Source organism: Notolepis coatsorum (genome assembly GCF_963971535.1).
Source record: "Notolepis coatsorum genome assembly, chromosome: 16".
In the NCBI taxonomy this organism is placed as follows: domain Eukaryota; kingdom Metazoa; phylum Chordata; class Actinopteri; order Aulopiformes; family Paralepididae; genus Notolepis; species Notolepis coatsorum.
Genome location: NC_140180.1, coordinates 57225540 through 57245795, shown reverse-complemented (window position 1 = coordinate 57245795; position 20256 = coordinate 57225540). Strand labels below are relative to the sequence as shown.

The following is a 20256-nucleotide window of genomic DNA, read 5'->3' as shown; positions in this document are numbered from 1 at the left end:
GCACTGTGCGGGATTGATTGATTGATTGAAAACTTTATTAACAGATTGCAGAATGGGTACAGTACAGTACAGCTCAGTGTAATAGTGTAATAGTGTGTAATAGTGTGTAATAGTGTGTAATAGTGTAATAGTGTGCTAGTGTAATAGTGTGCTAGTGTAATAGTGTAATAGTGTAATAGTGTAATAGTGTGTAATAGTGTAATAGTGTGTAATAGTGTGTAATAGTGTTACAATGTGTTATAATGTGGCTGTGTTCTTTCAATAAATTGTAACTGCATGCGTTTGAACGACAATTCGTTTTCGTGCACTGTCGTGTTATTGGCATGTATGGCATTGATACTTCCGGGTAACCACAGGCTGATAGCGCGACAGCTCGCCATCCTGTGGTGTGGAGGAGAAGTGCACAGACCACTGCACTTCCGCGTTTACACTGAGTTAGTGAGGAGGAGAGATAACTTCATGTTGATTAGAGCCTTGATTGTTGTAGCCACACACTATTACACACTATTACACTATTACACTGAGCTGTACTGTACCCATTCTGCAATCTGTTAATAAAGTTTTCAATCAATCAATCAATCAATCAATCAATCAATCAATCAATCAATCCCGCACAGTGCAATACTCCAATTCAGCCATTGGGTGGGTGGCGCTGCTGAGCGGGCCTGTGACGGTCACATGACCCAAATCAGCCATTGGGAGAGAGGGGCCGGAGAGCGTGGGGTCTGAGATAAAGTTTTCAATCAATCAATAAATCAATCCCGCACAGTGCAATACTCAAATTCAGCCATTGGGTGGGTGGCGCTGCTGAGCGTGCCTGTGACAGTTTGGCATGGGAGGAGCCCAGTATGGTTCTGCGGGCTGCAGCTGCAGCTTCTCCTCCACACCACAGGATGGCGAGCTGTCGCGCTAGCAGCCTGTGGTTACCCGGAAGTATCAATGCCATACATGCCAATAACACCATAGATATCTATGAATAACACGACAGTGAACGAAAACTAATTGTCGTTCAAACGCATGCAGTTACAATTTATTGAAAGAACACAGCCATATTATAACTCGATCATCAAAGATACACTGGAGGGTACGAATAAGAGACATGTTTTACCATGTAAGTAGGTGCATCGTCGTCTATGCTCGAGCTAACTAGCAACAACGAACGTGTTAGATGCTTTGGTCGTTGTTTGGCCAGCGTGCATGTTTGATTAACGTTAACATGGCTGGCAATGATTGTGGTTGTGTAAATGTTTAAACACGTAACGTTACACTACTTGTTGTATCACCTGACGATGCAGCCACGTGTCAGATTGCTTAGATCAGTTGGAGGAAAAGATTATCGCCGTTTACAGTTGGCGAGCATTTGTTTTATGGCCGCCTGCCCTATGGTATTTTCACCCAATGCGTTGAGCATAATATAAATTGGGTATACCAGCCAGCTGTGATGATAATACCCTTGAGTCTATGACAGACTGTAACATACACACTTTTCTACTTAGAAAATAAACACAGATCAAGATCATCCAGTTGAAAATGTTTTATCTTCGTATGTGTAATTAATTTGTAAGCCGGTTCACATCCCTCTGGCAAAGAGACAAGAACTGCAAGGTGTTGTCAACCTTAGCTAAAAAATTATCGGCAGAACACAAAGATCCCTAATGCAGTTTTACAATGCTCAAGTGCTCAAGAAAGCACATAAGATAATTGATGACTCCTCCACACATGTCCTTTGTGTGTGTTTTGACCTGCTGCCCTCAGGAAAGCGCTTTAGACAGCCTGCCTGTAAAACAAACGGAAGAAAGTTTGGGTTTGTACCAGAGGCCATTCGACTGGTGAATGGCCACAGTACAAGGAAAGGTCAGTTTACTAACATGCACCATTTGACCCCTTGATTTGAAATTGTTTGACGAAAGTGCAAATTTTTTGTACAGAACGAATCTATTTATTTATTGGACTTGACAGATCAACAATGTATGACATAAGAAGATATTTCACTGCCATTGTACATGTATAATGTGTATATGACGAATAAACTTTGACTTCACGTCAAATTGGTTTGTCATTCATCCATTGCAAACATGATCTGAAAACATTATCCTGTGTTCTCTCTGTGTTCACAGATTTCTTTGGATCACGAAATCTTGCTCCATCCGCGGTATTTTGGCCCTAACCTTCTGGCCACCGTGAAACAGAAGCTGTTTACAGAAGTTGAGGGAACTTGTACCGGCAAGTGAGTGGTTGTGATGCTACTTTTCTCTAATTGAAAAAATGGGTTATAGTCCAATTCTGTCGAGCAACTTAAAATGAAAGGTCTGAGATAGGGCTGGTCGAGTAATCTATTTTCAATTATGATTTTGGCTTTTGTCGAAGGTAAAATGGTAGTCGTCATATCATGTTCTCAAATCAATGAGTAATTGTGTTTAATAATTGTGATTTCAATATCAATCAAAATAATCGTCATTATGATTTTTGCCACAATCGAGCAGCCCTAGTAGTGCCTAGTCTGAGGGCGCTTTCACATATAGTTTTGGTGGACTCAGTGCGGTTCTGGGGGTGAAGTTGCAACATTGTTGCATTCTTCATTTGGTTCGTCTGCGTTCACATTGCAATTTGTCAAGTCAGTGCACCAAACTTTCTGAACAATGTCACACGGTCGAAAAGGGCGCTCGTCTATTGGATATATATAGAATCCCAAAAACAGGCTTCGGGGACAGCTCTACAATTATCAGGAGCAGCCCAGCGCACACACACACCACATTCGAACACGTCGAAAAGGGCGCTCGTCTATTGGACACAATAGCGAGTGGAAATCCCTCCCCTTCAGGAGTGAAATCCGCGAAACACAAACATGCAGCAACATCCACTCGCGTCTCTCTCACATACACGCACACAGCACACTCCGCTCCGCTGACAGCAGGGACTCTCTCTCTGTTTCACAGTGAAGTAGAGCAGGCGGGACAGCGCCGCGTCACTTCCTATATTTGGTCCGATGAAGTGAACCGAGACCTACGTTTTCAGGCGGACCAGAGTTTGCGTGTTTGGTCCGCACCAGAGTTCGACTGAGCATTCACACCACCCCAAAAAAAGCAGACTATCCGAGAAAACAAACTCTGGTCCGATAGTCCGGACCACCAGCTCTGGTGTGAAAGCACCCTGAGACTATATTGTTCAGTAAACATAGACTATTCTGACCACAGCTTTTATTCTCTACACTGTTATCTCCCACAGTAGACCTATAGCTAGATTGTTATTTAATTCTGGACAAAATCACAACTAACACAAATATTTGTAAATGGTGGTCTATGAAACAACATTTGATCAAATAGGGGTCCATGGTCAAAATGTGTATACATTTGGAGGTCCCAAATAAGTTTGACAACTCCTGGTTTAATGACGCAACACTCCCTCCTAGTGGCTGAAATGAAAAATTGCATTGCAGTCAACATAGTTCCACCAGTGATGTTCTCAACAAACTGTATAAAAAAAATTAACAACCACATTACAAAAGTCGACTTTGATCCCTGCGATTGATTATTTGTTTTTTATGACCCATCCCCAATAAAGTGTTATTGGTGAATCCTTGCCGGTCCCCGGCTGTTTATGTAAGGCTAGCTACGTATCGCAGCCGGTAAAATTAATGTTTGCTGAGATGAACTCTCATTATTAGCACTCTGTCATGTTCGATTCAGCATGTCAGCCTCCAGAAATTCTTAGTCGACTGATTGATAGGACAATTGATTAGCTGATTTAATCAACCAATCTGAAAATATTTTTCCCTTATGAAGTAGGACCTCTTTTAAATCTAGTGCTTATCACCATTCAGGAAATATCTTATTTAGCGTAGAAAAGAAAAGAAAAACGCATACAAAAATGACCAATTCTTATTTATGTGGTGTGTGTTTTGTTAGTGGTTTTTCTCCATGCAAAAAAATCCACATATTTCCTAGGTCTAGCTGTGCAAAGGAATGTAGTCAACTTAGGCACTCTATAAAATTAAATTCATTAATTTCTTTCATTGACACCATGCATTACTCCGTTCCAGGTATGGTTTTGTCATTGCAGTCACCACCATTGACAACATTGGGGCCGGTGTGATACAGCCAGGCAGAGGGTTTGTCTTGTATCCAGTCAAATACAAGGCCATCGTGTTCCGACCTTTTAAGGGCGAAGTTGTGGATGCTGTGGTCACTCAAGTCAACAAGGTGAGTTGGATAAAAGCTGTCTGTCAGAGGTGCAACTCACCAATTTCCAGTCAAAGCTAGACACTGTCTCTAATAATATAGATCAGGTCAGTAGGCCCACTAGCATTGCCAGTGTTTTTTTTGTTTCCTCCAAACCAGCATTGTCAGGATTAATCTCACTAGAGGTCTGTGGTTTTTTCTGTTGTGCTGTTGGCACAATGACTATGATGAGGTGCTTCTCTCCTGCACCCTTTTCATTTGTTCTTTGATTAGCATGGGGTAGGGCTGGGCGATATGTAGAGCTGCCGCGGTATTGATTATTTCCTTATCGCACAAATTTGCAAAATATTTCCTACCGCCGCGGTTTTTACCGCACGCACACAAAAAATTTAAAAAAAAGTTTGAATGCATTTTTTTTTTTTTAGTAGTAGTAGTCTACTCTTTATAGCATATAGCCTGCCTCTAGTCTAAATGTCTATCTTTAGAGGATGACTTTGCAGCATGAATATTGTTTGGGATTCGGCAAGCACGCATTAGTTATTGAAAGTGAAACACGGATGCGCAGTTCACTCGGTGTCGCGGGCACCCCCCCGACCCTTTCTTATTATTATTACTATAAAGTTACTACTTTATAATAAAGGCATTCGTTTTGTGGCATTGACATTATATAGTTATGCGTTCAATAACATCAGCGTATTTACCGGACCATAGCAAGCAATACTCTATTCATATCTCAGTTCCTTTCTTTGCTCAGAGCGTGCTGAGTTGTCCCATTCTGCGGTCTGTTAATAAAGTTTTCAATCAGACAAGTGTATAGAACGAAGGGCTTTTATTATAACATTCGTTGCAGACAGTAAAATCATTATGTCTCGTTTAGTACTCCTGAAGAGCGATGATAGTCCACTCCGGCGGAGAGTTAAAGCTAACGTTATTAGCTATTAGACTTTTCTGGTACCCAATAGGGTCGCTTGGAACCTCGATAGACGAGTAGGGTATATCTGCAGAGCCGCAAGCCCAACGAGAGGAGGGTAAATTATTATTATAAAAAACAGCGGTGACGCGGTATTCAGCCTACTCTGCGGTGGCCGTGATGTAACAGCGATACCGCGGTAATGCGGTAATCGCGGCAGCTCTAGCGATATGACGATATTATATAAATATCGGGTACAGTTCATTAACGATACACTTTTTAAACGTATCGTGGATATCGCGATGTTTTGCCCAAGAGGCTTGTGTTGCGTCAATCTGGTCCACACGTTGACACTTTTGAACAGCGCCGCCCCACACACACACTACTGCAGGGGTGGCCAACCCGCGGCTCGCGAGCCGCATGCGGCTCTTTGCCCGTCAATGTGCGGCTCTTCCATCCACAAAAAAAAATAAAAAAAAATAAAAAAAAAAGATCTTTTTTTATTAATTTTTTTTACCCTTTTTTTTTTTACTTTTTTTTTTTTTATGTCACTCATTCCATAATGACGTAGAATAAACATTTAAATTTTTTTTTTAAATGGTCCATTTGCATGTTCTTGGTATCTGAATCTAGGGACATAATATGGATCAGTGTCAGAAATAGTGTGTCTGTTACTAGGCTTGAGTAAATTGTAATGAACCAAAGGAGAATATCAATTCTATTTAAAAAAAAAAAAAATATCTTTGACTGTAAATAACACCATGCTAAAATTGACCAGACCTGAAAAATCTAAGCAAATGAATAAAGGGAAGATGATTAAACAGAAGGTTTTGTAGATACAGTACTGAATTCTGCCATCTTTTTTATAATGTAAATTTCTCCACCATTCTTCATCATATTGCAACACCGTTTTTTGCAAGACGTTCACAGAAAGGTAGAGAAACTAACTGCGTTCTGTTTTATGGCAATAACGTTCAGGTTTGTGGGAGATAATCCCAAAAAATAAGAGAAATTAAAAAGTAAATCCAGAAGTCAGATGATTGACAGGGGCTGGTGTGAGCTGGGTAGGGTAGTTTTTCGAAATTTGAAAGCCCTGAGTCTCTTCCTTCAAAAGACTACACTCACTTTTAGCTGTGCCACTTCCTCCTGTCAATATGCGCCGGTTTCCGACTCAATGCCCTGAGATTTCTATAATCTTATATTTCACTAATAACAGTTAAAATAATTGGTAAACAAACATAATGCTGAAAATATACACTTTTACTGTATATCTCGGGCTTAAGAGGTTAACCCTGTGAGGCCCAAATTAAAAAGAAATTAGCAACTTCAGAGGCCAGAGGGTGGGACATATAAACACATTTACTATCAAATAGCATTGTGAGGCTGAACAACAGGACCAATTGACTATACATGTGCTTAAAGGGGAACTATCTTATAAATGGCTTTTTTCAGTGTTTACCATTGTTTCTTAGCTATGTGGACTTATATTAATAGGATATATGTCTCTAATTCTCATATTGGCGAATTCTTCCAATTCTCCTCTCACAATATTCACCCTCACTGAACTGAGTCATCTGAAAATGTGCATATCTGTGATGTCAGAGATTTCTCAGCTGCATAATAATGTGGCAGTTGATGTTTTTAGTACTTGATTAGAAATACAAAACAATGCATTTAAAAAAAAAAAAACCTAGGTGTTCCATAGACTCACAGGAATTGTGTAAAAGTGCCCAAATAGTGAAAGAAATAGTAAAATAGTTCCCTTTAACATTTTTTAAATAAACATTATTTTTTTAAATGGCTAAAAGTGATTTTGTAATTTTGCAACCGTGGGTCTCACAGGGTACTTTTAACCCTGTGAGGCCCAAATAAAAAAGACATTAGCAACTTCAGAGGTCAGAGGGTGAGACCTATAAACACATGAAGGGTGCCGTGACTGAAAAAAAAGGTTGAGAAACGCTGGTATATGGTGTGGCTCTTTGTGGTACCACAGTAATTTTTTTGTGGCTCTTAGTCTCTGACTGGTTGGCCACCCCTGCACTACTGCATCAAAAGTTACTACTTATGATAACAAAGGCATTCGTTTTGTGGCATTGACGTTATATAGTTACACTTTCAATAACATCAGCGTATTTACATAGCAACGACCGAGGTCGACCTAGATATAGCAAGCATTAGCCGTTCATATCTCAGCCCGTGCTGACTCCGTTGTGCCCATTCTGCGGTCTGTTAATAACGTTTTCAATCAGACAGATGTATGGAAAGGCTTTTATTATAACATCCGTTGCAGTAAAATCATTATGCCTCCAGTCGTTTAGTCATTCTGCAGAGCTAAAAGCTAAACGTCGGCCGCGGCGAGCTACCGCTGCCATTGTTGTTTTCATTGAGCTCTCCAATGGCGGAAGTAAAAAATGAATACGCGCTTGCCGATTGGTGCTAAGAACAGCAGGGCGGGTGCAAGCGATGTGACGTAATTGGCAGACGCGACTGTCAATCAAAATGATTCTGTTTGCCGACTGAATGAATATAAACGTTATTAACAGATTGCAGCATGGGTACAATACAGTACAGCTCAATACAACAACAGTCAACAGTGGACTGGAGGATGCAGACCAGAGAAAGACTTTCGTCTTGTTTACATCAGGGTCCCCCATTTTCAATTAATCATATTTCATATCTAAATCATATAATATCTCATTGCTAAATATATGCAATATATAATCTAATAATCCAATAATCTAAATCTAATATATAATATAAAAATGCTAAATGCATGGGTATTTTATTTTGTCTTTAATGTTAGCTTGCAAACTCAAATACTGTCTTGGTAAGCCTCATAATGAATTGTTTGGGGAAAAAAAGAAAAACATCGTGATGCGTATCGTGTATCGCCGAAAGGTCAGAAAATATCGTGATATCATATTTAGGCCATATCGCCCAGCCCTAGCATGGGGTATGATGTTTTGTCTTGTCGATGTGTCATTTTCTTGTGATAGAAATGTGTGAGGTTTCGTCTTGCTGTTACCAGAGGTGAAAGGAGAAAAGCTCCATGATGTTTCTTTGAGGTAGCTTGCGTGATCCACTGCCAGATGGGGGAATTTCATTCATTTTCACCTTGATAGAAGGGCAGATGGAGGGCATACCACAAGGGAGGATTAAGCATATTCCCTTGGTGAACAGAAACAGGAAAATCAAAAGCAAAAAAAGAAAATGTTTAAAAAGTGCCAACAGCAGAATAATACTAACGAGACAGGGTGTAACGCTACACAAAAACCACGGTTCGGTACGTACCTCGTTTTGAAGTCACGGTTCGGTACAGGTTTTCGGTACAGTGGGGAAAAGTTTGTTCCACTCAGGGGTGATGTAGTGTGCAGTAACTAATTGTACTTGTAGGGCTGTCAACGAATATTCTATATTGAAATCAAATTAATAATCTACTTGTAAAGAAAACAAAAAAATAATAATAATTATATTAGATTGTGAAAAAAAACAGCCCCCGGTGGGCGGTTAACATACCGTTGTATTCGTTCGGTACACACTACAGCCGTTCGGTACGGTACGGTACACACTGAAACGGTTCGGTACGGATACGTGTACCTTTACACCCTAAACGAGTACTTGCATTTAAAGAATAAATACCATTTCAGTTAATATCTCCTTTTCATGGTTGTGTGTTTTTATTTGTTATGCTATATTCAGGATACCACTTCATTATCTCAAGATAGGCATGTGTGAAAACTAAAAAGCTTAACCTGTTTTGAACCTGAATTTGTAATAAAATTCTTACGATTGTCAGTATTGGCAAATATGGCTGACTGCATCCCATGAAATTATTCTTACTGTGTTTCGTGCAGGTCGGACTGTTTACAGAAATCGGCCCCATGTCCTGTTTCATCTCTCGTCATGTGAGTCTTCTAAACATCACGTTTTAAACATCAATTAATGGCTCCTTGATATTGATATTTAAAGTTAAATTGTGTTGTATTTATCCAACTATTGACCTAAAGACATGTAATGTACTGGCATTACAAATGGAGTTGGTCCCCAGGCACATATCTGTGGATGCAGAGAATCATTTCCCCATAAGTATTAATAAAGTATAACTTTTGTTTGCAGTCCATTCCCTCTGAGATGGAGTTTGACCCCAATTCCAATCCTCCTTGTTATAAGACGGTGGATGAGGTAAGATTATAGTAATGATAATATCAAATCATTATCATGGAGGTCGTCATCAAGTACTTGACTATGCCTCGTACCAACTGTAACAGCATCACTGTTGTGCCCATGAAAATCACATATGACTAAAATGCCACGTTAACCTCTTATGTGTCACTATGTTAAAATAAAGAATGTGACATCAGTTTTGTATACAAATAAATGCGGTCATTGTCCTTTTTTTAGAAGGTTATCTTTTTCTTTTTTTTTTCTTTCTTCAAGGACATCGTAATCCAGCAAGACGATGAGATCCGCCTTAAAATTGTGGGAACAAGAGTGGATAAAAATGACATTGTAAGTGAACTTATTTGGCTAATATTGGTGTATTGTGCCTCTCCACATCCTGAAATCCAAACATGTTTAACATAATGCAGGATGGTATGTCTAAAAAGAAAGGGTAAAAAAATCAATGTCCCAATAATAAAGAAAAATATGGAAAGTGAGAGAATCAAGAGGTTTATTTGTCACATACATACCAGGGCATACAGTGAAATGCGGGTGGTCATGCCTGCATTGATTGTGCAAAATACAATAATAAAAATAGGCATAGAAAAAAATAAACAGACAAATAAAATAGGTAAGACACAAGATATGCATGGTAAAAAATTAAGAAGACATGCTAAGTTCCTGAGAAACTGGTTCCTATATACACTACTATACAATATACAATTGTAACTCTTGAATCTCTATTCAAGAGAGGATACATAATTCATTTTATATCAGACTATAGTTGCATAGGTTGTCTGCGTTATTTCCAGTGAGCTATTAATTTAACACTTTGGGTGCCGGGACACGTCTTCTCACGTCTTTGCTGGCCATGCTAAAGTTGCCGGGGGACGCTGTACAGCGTCCTTATATCAATATTTCAAAAATCTGCGATCGGATTCATAATGTCCCTCCGCTGGCCTGAGATCCACCAGCAGGACCCACTGAGCTCTCTGGCGGTTCAGGAGCGCCATCTGGTGGCCGATCGGCGCAACCGCTTAACAGGAAGCGCAGTAGAGGTTTTGCTAGACGTCCGTATTGCTTCCGGCCACTCGGTACATGTCCCGTGACTCTAGCTCGTCACACTACATAGCGATCGATTGCCAATAACTCGATAAACAACATGATTTGGACGTATATACCATTATACAAGCTGGAGATGGACCGGGTAATAATATATCCCATAATGATAAAATTTCTACTCGACGATGATCGCCCAACGGCGCGCGGAGACTGGGGTGAGTTTCAGCGTGTAACATTACCGTCTTCGATAATAACTGATATTATCAACATTTGACCCACATTAGATGATTGGTATAACGCTGCCCACGGTATTATAAACGCCCCCTCGCCCATCCGGTCAACATCAGATGACGTGTAGTAACTTCTAGAAGTACGTCTAGTTGGAATTTTTTATATCGCGCTGATTGCCATCAAACTGTATTTCATCATCAATATAATGCATTTGGGGCTATATATCACGTTCTGGAGAAAGCTGCAGAAAGAGATGAAAACATACTTATACATTAGACCATACTTTACTATGAATATGTGAATGAAAAAGTTTAACGTTGCTACACAATGAACAATACATATAGGACTTTGAATGGGCCCTAATAATGGCAATGTAGCAATAGAATTTAAAAAGTTATAGCCCTGCAAAGAAGGGGACTTTCTCCATAGACAAATAGCGCTGGCAATCTATGGTATATCATTAATTTAACCTTAGGCAACCAAAGTGTTAATTAATTGTATCTGTTTATTTTCAGTTTGCCATCGGATCTCTCATGGATGATTATCTGGGTATGTATGGCATAAAGCAGGCATTCGCTAACTTTTCATGCCTAGGACCTCAGAATATATACACATTAGGCCACATGACCTTTGCCCTTTTAAAGACCGCTACCTAACTGTCTACTTGGAAGGTAATGGAGTGGGTGAAACTTGGTAAATACCACTGGTAACTTGTAAACTTGGGCAAGTTCCATGATACCTGAGTTTATGACTTGTGATGTATCGGTGACCTTTCACCTTTTGTGGTGCAAAACATTTTCTTAAAATGCAGTATCATGAGACATCAGAAATATGATATTGGCATACTGGGCTAAACGTTTATCAAACCAACCTAATGTAATTATAATATATAATATCTATGTATCTTATCGTATCATATAAATAAGACTTAACAAGGACCGACTGAACGCACCATAACAGTACAAGTTGAGTTTCCTAAACTTGTTTCCTGTCCTGTCATTCCAGGTCTCGTCAGCTGAATTGCCCTGGAGAAAGCATGTTGGGATATTTTATGTCAAAGTTGGCCCTTTTCTGTCAGAGTATTTTTGTATACCGATTGATGTGATATGGTCACAAAATGGTGTAGCCCTGTAACTAATTTTATTCCATTATGCCACTATATGTGACATTGTACTTTTTTAAGTTGTTGTGCAATAAACTGCTCTTATTCTCTCAGTATCATACTGACCATTAGAATTGCATCTTTTTTGTAAACAAAACAATAAAAATGTGTTATATATGACAATGTTCTTGTTCATGAGACAATATTGTTACATGCCATGCCAGTGTGTGTATATTCAATAGTCACACAAATGTATTTGTTTTGTATGAACTTCCAGAATACATATACAATCTAATTGAATCACAATCAAGCATATTGCAATTCTGCAAAGTACTGGAATTTTGTCATAGGATGAATTTCACCTATTGATGCTAGTTTGGAGGGGGTCATTGGCGTTTTATTAGTGATAGTAAGTCAGTTTTTGGCCAAGCTGCAAAGCCGCAGGTCGTCATAATTGTAACCTTAAAAGTTGTTTACAAACCTAACCTATCACTAACCTTAACCACCCCATTACCTAAAAATATTAAATTAATATAAACATTTTCTTCCGGGCCGTCCGATCTAGCACCTACATTTTTGGTGGTGACAATTGAACGCTATATTTCAGCGACCCACGCCCCACCCGGCTGTAAATACGTCACTGGTGCGCGCCCTCGTTCTTCCTTTCTCTCAACCTGAAGATGGCGGCAGGGGTGAGTAAGATGGAGATATAGCCAGTCATTGAGCTTTCTGTCATGTTTACAGCCTCAATCTGTGGGAAATCAGTCCCATCCGCACTCTCAATGAACATATTTATCTTCAAGTGATCGTTTCTGTCTGTATAGAAATATATATTTGGTTTATTGAGTACGATTTTTGTGTAGTATTCCTCCTAGCCCCTATCCTGACGTAGCATACAAACTTAATGACGCCCCTACCTTGCAGTGCCGTGTGCCACGTTAGCTTTGCAATTTCCTGACTGAGCCGACTGGCAATACTTCAACGTTTCTTTATTATTATTTTTTTCTGTTTGTTTGTTATATTCCGCTGCTTATACGAAGTTATTTAGTCCCAAGCAGACGTCTATTCGAGCAATGTGTAGTGTCTGGTTATACAAATGGAGATCACCGGCGTTTGCTGCGATGGAAAGGATGTCTGCTAGTTGGCCTATCCAGCAAGCTAATAGTCAAATGAATAGTACGCAAGTTTTGAACTTGACAGCCATTTGTCATTGCATATGGGCCATGATATATTTCAACAAATTATAAAACAGCTGCGCATTGCTAACGCGAACTCAGCCATTTTTAAATGGAGAGGCATCTTGTGAAAGGAAGTGTAGTACCGATGCTTAAAATGTCTATGTAACTTTATAACAGCGTTTTTTTTTTAGCTTTGGTGTTTGACATGTATATGCCAAAGTGGTTAAGCTGATGGGGACTAATGTTTTAATCAGCCCTTATTGTATGTTTTGTCGTACAAACAAATATCACTCATACTGATTTGACATCCAGTCCAGAGGTGTCGCACAAAATGTCCTCTCAGTAATTCTGCTTGTCCTTTTTGTTTTTTGCCTCCTCTCCAGACTTTGTATACGTACCCAGATAACTGGCGGGCCTTCAAGGCTCAGATTGCAGCCCAGTACAGCGGTGCTCGTCTCAACGTAGCCTGCAACCCCCCTGCTTTCACCTTCGGGCAGACGAACCGTACCCCTGCCTTCCTCAACAACTTCCCCTTTGGAAAGGTCAGTAGAGCTGTGATATTAAATCTGGAGAACGGGATTACTACAGTTGTCCCAATTCCCGTCATGATTGGGAGACCCTGTTGGTACCGTATTGTGCCAAAGATCTTTTTCCTAGAAGAAAATCTGGAAAGGGGGTGTTCTTATTTTCAGCGTTTAGACTTCTAAATGTCATAGATTAACGTCAAACGATTGCGCCAAGCAAGTCAACGTCTCTAGCTCCCTCTCGCTCACACACACACACAGACTGCAGTGGGATGGAGAGCGAGAGTGCAAAAGCATCTCATCGATGTGGATTACGACCGATGTTTCAAGTTTCAAGTTCAAGTTTCAAGTTTCTTTAATAGTTGTCATACAGAAGTACAGAATACTTTTGTACAAAATGCTTCTTACTGTTGCGCTCCAGAGACTGTGCAAGACAAGATAAGTATGAAATAAAAACATAGTAAAATTAGAAGTAAAAAAAAGTCAGTGTTCAGTTTAGACATATGTACAATGTTCGATGCAGAATAGACGTAGTTACCATACAATATACAATACTGTGCAGTGTACTAATATACAATACTATATACAATACTATATAGTGCAAGGCAGAAATGGAGAAATGGGACGAGTGTACTAATATACAATACTATATACTATATAGTGCAAGGCAGAAATGGAGAAATGGGACGAGGTGCAATTTAGGTACAATTCACAGTAGGTGTACGAGTTGTAGTGCAAATCCTTTATCAATAAATATAAAGTGTAAGTGTGTTTGTGTGATCTAAAGTGTGGAGAGTGGGTGCTGCAGTGTGTTGTTTGTGTGAGTGTGTGGGTGTGTGTGCTGTGTGCATTTGATGGTTGTTGCATAGTGATTATTGTTCGTTTAGCGATTATTGTTCGTTTAGCAGCCTGATGGCCTGGGGATAGAAGCTTCTTCTGAGTCTTTCTGTGCTCGCCTTAAGACTCCGGTATCGCTTGCCTGACCGCAGCAGTTCAAAGAGGCAGTTGTTCGGGTGGCTCGAGTCCTTAATAATTCTCTTAGCCTTCCCCTTGCACCGCTTGTAGTAAATGTTCTGGAGGGTGGGAAGCCCCCCTCCAATTGTGCGTTCGGCTGAACGTGTCACTCTTTGTAGTCTGCTACGGTCTTGTGCAGTGCTATTCCCAAACCAGGAGGTGATGTTGCCGGTCAGGATGCTCTCTATTGTACATGAGTAGAAGTTCCTAAGGATCTTCTGACTGACTTGGAACTTCCTTAGGCGCCTGAGGAAGTAGAGGCGTTGTCGTGCCTTCTTCACTACACTGTCAATGTGTGTGGTCCATGTCAAGTCCTCGGATATGTGGGCTCCGAGGTACTTGAAACTGTTCACTCTCTCACAGGCCTGTACACTGCGATGATATGATCGCGAATTGCCCCTTTAATTGGCCGTTGCGATTGGTAAATATTATCTGGGGGCGGGCTTGCGAGTAGTGCTTTCAAGCCTTGCATTCGCATTACACTCCTAAATTATCCAAGGCGTGTGATGACGCCACTCACGCGAGCTGTCAGTGCGACACAATGTCGTGGTGCTATGAAAGAATCTGTCGGCAATGAATGAACTTACTGCGATCACGATAGCCTGAGTGAAAAAAAAGATTTGCGCGGAGTGAATCTGGGTCACGCTATATACTTGGAACTTGTAGTCTATCGTGCGATTAAAGACCATGTCCCTGTCTGCGTAGTCTATACATCCAACACCAAATCCCATAATTCCTAGCGAAACGAAACTGAATGTGGGCTCTCTTCCTTTCAATATGAGCTATTGCATCGCCAAAGAAGCACCTCATTTCAATACATTTAAGACGCAAAAAAGACGGAGTGGATATCAGTCCATCTTATGACAACCACGTCCGATGTGGAGAGATGATAAGATGATGATGATTGACGTGATGATTGATTGACGGGGACACGGAAACTTCTAATGTTCAGGATCAGCCATGCATTACGTGAGTACCCCACTATTAGGACGTGAAATACTGTCTACTTAAATTGACACCGCGGATCAATAAAGTATCAACCTATCTATCTAATAATGAGACGATATGCAAATAATATAATACTAATAATTGTCGGTTCCCCGTATATGAAATGAAATGACTGCTGGTAAAATCACTGTTTATTTCTCGTTTTGCATAGTATTACATTCCACTTCTATAAACAATCAAAGTCCTACCGTAAGAGCCTCATACGAGTCAATTAAACCTTTTTTATTAGTCTTTCCTTCGAGCTAAGTTGGACTGAACATTTCACTGTCAAAAGCGCAAATGTAAATAAGGTTGCGTTGCAACAGTTTTCAAAATAAAGGTCATATATACAAATACCTCTCAATTCTTATATAAAAAAAGTCCTGGATATACATAAACATTAATTGGCATAGATCTCTATAAACGGCCCAACACATTGATCACTTTAGGCACACACTGAAACCAGTAACATCACAAATATGAAGCAGGTAATTACCCATACAAATAATAAACCTTTCATGAGGTTATTTACAATAATAATAATTCATTTGATTTCTAAAGCACTTTTCATTGTGAAACAAATGTATGCAGAGTTTCTTCTCCTCCTGATTAATGGTGTGTGTGTTGTGATGATCTCATTCAAGGAGCACTACACAAGCGCGCGCACACACACACACAGTTTGTTGTTTTTGTTCTATTAGTCATTTACACACTCTCAGTTGGTTCATTATAAAAGATACAAACCTGAAAACAAACGCACTTAAATGTTAAATAAAAGGACCACAGTAATGAGGCAGGAGGAACATCTTTTTTTTAATAATGGTAAAATTGTTATTAAAAAATTTGCCCCTAAAAAATATTTTTTGCCCCTAAATTTCTCATTTATAATAATAACTTTATTTATTATAGGCAAGTGTGCCCCTAGTGAAAAAGCTTAGCGTACAGCCCTGTCTCAACCGGTGCCCCGTCGATGCTGAGGGGGCTGTAGTCCTTGACCCCCGACCTCCTGAAGTCCACAATCATCTCTTTTGTTTTGCTGACGTTCAGGGAGAGGCAGTTCTCCTGACACCACTGTGACAGGTTCTCTACCTCTTCCAGGTAGGCCCTTTCGTCGTTGGCAGAGATCAGGCCCACCACTACTGTGTCATCAGCAAATTTGATGATGGTGTTGTTGTTCCGCTGTGCTACGCAGTCATGTGTGTACAGGGAGTAGAGGAGGGGGCTCAGAACACAGCCCTGGGGGGCCCCTATGTTGAGCGTGATGGATGAGGAGGTGCAGTTGCCGGCTCTTACCACCTGGGGTCTGCCCGTCAGGAAGTCCAAGACCCACTGGCACAGGTCATAGTTCAAGCCCAGGTCCCTGAGCTTGGCTATGAGTTTGGAGGGGACTATGGTATTGAATGCTGAGCTGTAGTCGATGAACAGCATTCTCACATAGTTCCCCTGCCTCTTGTCCAGATGTGATGCTGCTGTGTGCAGCACATGGGCTATGGCGTCCTCCGTGGACCTGTTGGGGCGATATGCAAATTGCAGAGGGTCCAGGTTGATGGGGAGGGAGGAACAGATGTAGCCCTTCACTAGCTTCTCAAAGCACTTCATGGCTATGGAGGTGAGGGCTACAGGGCGGTAGTCGTTGAGGCAAGTGGCTGTAGATTTTTTGGGTACAGGGATGATGGTGGACTTCTTCAGACAGGTGGGGATGACAGCCTGTTCCAAGGACAGGTTGAAGATGTCAGTGAATACCGGGGCCAGTTGGTCGGCACAGACTTTTAGGACGCGGCCGGGGATGCCGTCCGGTCCTGCTGCCTTCCTGATATTCACTTTTTTAAAGATCCGTCTCACCTCATGCTCTGTTACCCTGAACACTGAGTCTCCATCAGCAGACCCCCCCCCCCCCCCCCCCCCCATTGCCGTGGTTTGTAGGCTGGTGTTGTTATTCACAGCCTCAAACTTCGCGTAGAAGGAATTGAGATCATTTGCTAAGGAGATGTCACTGTTCAGTTTGAGGGGGGTTCCTTTGTAGTCTGTCATTGTTCTGAGGCCCTGCCACATGCCTCTAGAGTCAGCCTGTTCAAACTGAAGTTCAACTTTATCCCTGTAACGCCGTTTTGCCTCTATTACTGCTCTCCTGACGTTGTATCTTGCCATCTTGTGTTCTTCCATGTTGCCTGTCACCAGCCCGGTGTTGTATGCTGATGTGCGCACTTTCAGAGTGATGTCCATCGTGCTGTGTTCCTTCTCTTGATATTTAGGCAATAGGTCGTTCTGCCTTAACACAGCACATCAAACGACTGTCGAGCAGCCAAGAAATATGATCTTACAGAGTAATCTTAGAATATGGTGAGCCCAAAAAGACCACCTTAACTCCACACTGTTTTTCTATCTTTAATATCTGGTGGCAGCGTTTCAGACCATTTTGACTGTTTGTAGACCCATCATATATTCTATATTATAGCTATAGCTGGTGGCTATAGTATGCCTCAGTAGAAAGGCAATATTTATACTCTCAACAGGGAACAAACCGTTTATTTCTACATACCTTGGTTCCTGCGCGATCCCAGGCTAAAAGGCGTCCCATTTCAAAATAACCCAGGCTTGTTTCCTAGAACGAGAGATATTGCGTGTTTCTTGTGCCGCATGCGCATTTCGGGCTTGTTGCTCGCCTGACACCTATAGTATTTCCAGGTCAAAGGTAAACATACATGACCATACATGGAATTGTTCTATTCACAAAGCCACCATGGGGGGGGGGGGGGGGGGGGGGGTCCCTCGCCATAGCGCCCATACTCATTGCTGGGATCATCACAAAGGCATGTTGTTTGGTAAAATAGACGTTACCTTTGTCAGCAGGTCCGCCAAAACCCAATCCACTCTTGCTCTGAAGTGTCTTGAGTCTGCACAGGAACTATTTAAATAAATAACATTAGTTGGCTCTGGTGGCGAATACCGCAGAGCGGAGAACAAATAACGTTACATCCTCGGCCGGTTTGAAAATACTAGAGTCCAACGTAGTCTGGTGAAAACGCACCTCATGTTATGGATGGATCGTCACCATTTGTCCTCTTCATAATAATCTCCAATAGTTCGCTATACACAATCGCCATTGGCGATTTACCAGAAGTGCTGAGTCCAATGTAGTCTGGTGAAAACGCACCTTATCCATAAGTGTGATCGTCACCTTTTGTCCTCTTCATAATAATCTCCAATATTTCGCTCCACACGTCGCCATTGCCGAGGCAGACAGTTTGCTGGCTACTGTGGCCAGTGAGCATAAAAACTAGTATACTTGTTTTTGGCGTCCAATGAGTTAAAGAGAAAAAGCTTGCATCAAAGTGGCCGCTTCCACGATAAATAATGTTCTTTATAAAAACAAGATGTAATCTTCAGAAAAGTATTTGTCCAAAGTTGAGTCTTGAAAAAGAGGGGTTGTCTTATATTCGGACCAACACCGTAGTTTCTCGCAAAGTGATATTTAGTTTCTGCCACCAATTTTGGTCTAACTAGTCATGCACAATCACTAGCTTATTTTAAACTCATCCCGCGATATTGCCGTAAAAGAAGACTCCTCATTATGCCCCCTTTGCTTTTTATTTATTTATTTTTTACTAACTGCGCTCCCATATATGCCAATAACGTTAAGTTTTGTGGTTTATTATCCTGAGTAATAAGATATATTAAAAAAAATCATACAGAAGTAATTAGCTTGAACCCCCATAGAGGCCTTTGGGAAATGTCGTTCGGAAAGATTCCACCGCTCATCGAAAGCTCTCGGTGTCCTCTTCAAAAATGGCGTAAGAAAACTACAATTCCCGACGTTCAATCTTTCCAAAATGGTCTACTTTCGCGACCAAAACAATGGAAAAACGAAAATTGGTAAACTAACATATTGATGCTAATATACATTATTAACTGCTGTTGTGACATGGTTATGATGTTTATACTTTAATACGTTTGAAAAATAAAACTATACGTTTGTCAGTCTAGACAGATTGATTTATGACGTGATGTCATTTGCGGTCTGCCGTTGGACCGCACGGGTGGAAGAGGTTAATGCGGCTAGATTGCTCTGCTGTGTCCGTCTTATGTTTTTTTTTAAATACATTTTCAATTATCTATTTGTTGGACAGAGTTCACATTAGGTTCCAATTTGAAAATAAACCAACGGACAGTAATGCTATCCGTCACTTTTCAATCTGTTCATCAACGCACAAATTATTGTAGTGCATTGATCATGTACGTGTGGCGGTGGTGGGCAAGTAATGACACATGATTGTGGTGACTGATTTATAATTGTTTCATTTGGCTTCAATTCAAAGTGTGCTGGTTAAGGACTAGTGATATGGACTAGTGATATAGACTACATGGATTGGATTAGTGATATAGACTACATGGACTAGTGAATGATATAGATTACATGGTTGGTGTTTCCCAGAGGATGACATTTTACTTGTGGTGGTGCAGTGTGACGGCGCTAGGGTTGTCTTCCTTTTGAATCAAATGTTTTTTTCTGCATCAGAATTGTTAAAGATAGGGCGACTGGGTGGCGTAGCGGAGATTGCGCTCGTCACCAATGCAAGAGGCTGCGGTCTCGACTCCCGGAGTCAGCATTGCCTGCGGCTTGTTCCAGTCGTCATACTATCTCAATGGACCTGTCTCAAAACCCTGCCCTCTTTTCTTGATCCTCCAATCACAGCTGTCGCTTACCTCTGACTTCCTCGTACAAACAAAGTTTGTACGAGGAAGTCAGAGGTAAGCGACAGCTGTGATTGGAGGATCAAGAAAAGGGGCAGGGTTTGAGACGGGTCTATTGGCAGAGGTATCGGGGGGGGGGGGGGGGGAAGTCGATGGGTGGGGATTGGCTGTTGTGGACAGCGACTCATACAGGTCGGTTTGGTTACGCGTGTACCAC

The 20256-nt window shown here is 41.0% G+C and overlaps 2 protein-coding genes across 3 annotated transcripts in view; both read left to right on the top strand.

The window, feature by feature from the left end:
* The first annotated feature begins 922 nt into the window (after positions 1–922).
* Positions 923–11827, top strand: polr2g (RNA polymerase II subunit G). Of its 2 annotated transcripts, none has more exons than XM_084332177.1 (8): positions 923–1111; positions 2118–2227; positions 4040–4199; positions 8943–8993; positions 9205–9270; positions 9526–9597; positions 11058–11091; positions 11548–11827. In XM_084332177.1, the coding sequence occupies exons 1-8, from the start codon at positions 1100–1102 to the stop codon at positions 11559–11561; spliced, it is 519 nt and encodes a 172-aa protein (XP_084188303.1). In that variant the 5' UTR covers positions 923–1099; the 3' UTR covers positions 11562–11827. The 2 variants fall into 2 exon arrangements, with proteins under 2 accessions (XP_084188303.1, XP_084188302.1); XM_084332176.1 differs by lacking the exon at positions 923–1111 and adding an exon at positions 1735–1854.
* A 368-nt stretch (positions 11828–12195) lies between these two features.
* eef1g (eukaryotic translation elongation factor 1 gamma) overlaps positions 12196–20256 on the top strand; it is a 47186-nt gene continuing 39125 nt past the window's right edge. The window contains exons 1-2 of the mRNA XM_084332175.1: positions 12196–12336; positions 13206–13364. Of these exons, the coding sequence (XP_084188301.1) occupies positions 12325–12336; positions 13206–13364 (171 nt within the window). The 5' untranslated portion in view covers positions 12196–12324. The remainder of the gene's footprint in view (positions 12337–13205; positions 13365–20256) is intronic.